The following is a 1,532-nucleotide window of genomic DNA, read 5'->3' as shown; positions in this document are numbered from 1 at the left end:
GACAACTGTATCAAGGCACGGAAACAAAATGTGGCAATAGCACGAAGTAACGAGAAAAACTTGAGGCGGTGCTCTGGGTAATCTTCAAAATTTTTAGTAATCATCTACAGAAAAACAAATTGACCTTCATTAGATGCATAACTACGATTGAGAATCACAGTACATTGTTCATAATATCTCCAAAATGTGGACTGACTTAAAAATGCACATGTAGGAAGTATTTTCAATGGAGCATAGAATCCATTACCTCCAATGTGCACTGGAAAACAGCTTCAAATATGAGGAGAACTTCATCTTGCATTACAACCTTGTACCTACAGGAACACATCAACAAGTTGCCAACTTAGAAGATAATACAATTTAATGGTACATTTTGTGTAAAACTTCTTTGGAGATTTCACACTATTGAAACTTTTATGCATCAACTAATTCAATTAATCCATGATGATAAATATAAATATTCTTAAAAGAGAAGACTGTAAACATCGTGGATTAATAAGGCAAACTGAAACAGAGAAGACACATACTTGTTTATTATCGTTGCAAAGAGTGATAAGACTTCTGATTCTCTGGCATCAGGAACATTTCTTGCATAGTCGCCAAGTACTTGATCCATCATTGGTGGAACAAACTGTTTTCCAATGTGTGGCTGGTTTTCAGCTTTGTCTAAAAATGTTTCTATCAGCTTAAGGATTTCCCTCTTAACAGACCTGTTCCGTGAAGCATAAAGATGTAATGTTATTCCAGTTTGAAATAGAGGGGGATCAAAATCTGTGCTTTTATTTGATATGCATTGCCCTCCTACCTTAAAAGTTTAACAAGAGATGTTCTTGATGCATATGGGCCTCCATTAGCAATGCTGCTTGACACAAGTTCACTATACATTCTGGTGCAGAGAGGAAGAATTACGTCAATTATGTCTACCACATAACTCTTAACTGCAACATAACTATTGCATAAAGAGTTTACCTGTAAACATTCAGCATATCCAAGTAGATCAACGAAATTTGAGATAAGAAGTTTGTTCCAAGTGAAGTTGCAACCCGTGTATTTGTCTGCACACGTATATAAGTTTATACCATGTAATAAAAACCAAGGTCTACCAATGCACCAGCTCAACCATAATCCTATATTTATGAATGAAATTCTAATGTATTAATAAAATAAAATTCCAGCCAAACTCTGTCAGATATCAGACCTGGAGGATATTAAGCACAGTACGTATCACATCTGGGTCCTTGAGGATATCTGCACTATGGCGGGCTTGTCCTATAATTTCTCCCCATTTCTACATCATAGCAAAAAATACCTTTAGCCAGCTATGACAAAAACAAAAGCTGAACAGTACCTTTTTACTTAACACTTAACAGACCTGATTCGGGAGAGCCATCAACCTCTGGAGGTATTCACCCCTCTTCTGAGCATCTGATTCTGCCTGGATCATAGTACCAACCTGGAGAGAGAGAAAAATAGAGACAAAGAATGCGATCACAATAAGAAATAGCTTCCCATCTCCATCAAAGAGACACGAC

At 36.7% G+C, this 1,532-nt stretch overlaps 1 protein-coding gene across 1 annotated transcript in view; it reads right to left on the bottom strand.

The window, feature by feature from the left end:
- LOC109129047 (protein EXPORTIN 1B-like) overlaps window positions 1-1,532 on the bottom strand; it is a 13,632-nt gene that overhangs the window by 4,494 nt on the left and 7,606 nt on the right. The window contains exons 2-8 of the mRNA XM_019236598.1: window positions 1,373-1,453; window positions 1,199-1,288; window positions 970-1,055; window positions 806-886; window positions 528-710; window positions 248-314; window positions 7-104 (exon numbers count right to left, since the gene is read on the bottom strand). Of these exons, the coding sequence (XP_019092143.1) occupies window positions 7-104; window positions 248-314; window positions 528-710; window positions 806-886; window positions 970-1,055; window positions 1,199-1,288; window positions 1,373-1,444 (677 nt within the window). The 5' untranslated portion in view covers window positions 1,445-1,453. The remainder of the gene's footprint in view (window positions 1-6; window positions 105-247; window positions 315-527; window positions 711-805; window positions 887-969; window positions 1,056-1,198; window positions 1,289-1,372; window positions 1,454-1,532) is intronic.

Source organism: Camelina sativa, chromosome 15, assembly GCF_000633955.1.
Source record: "Camelina sativa cultivar DH55 chromosome 15, Cs, whole genome shotgun sequence".
NCBI lineage: Eukaryota > Viridiplantae > Streptophyta > Magnoliopsida > Brassicales > Brassicaceae > Camelina > Camelina sativa.
Note: the sequence above shows the minus strand (reverse complement) of the source record. Positions and strands in the feature narration are given on the sequence as shown.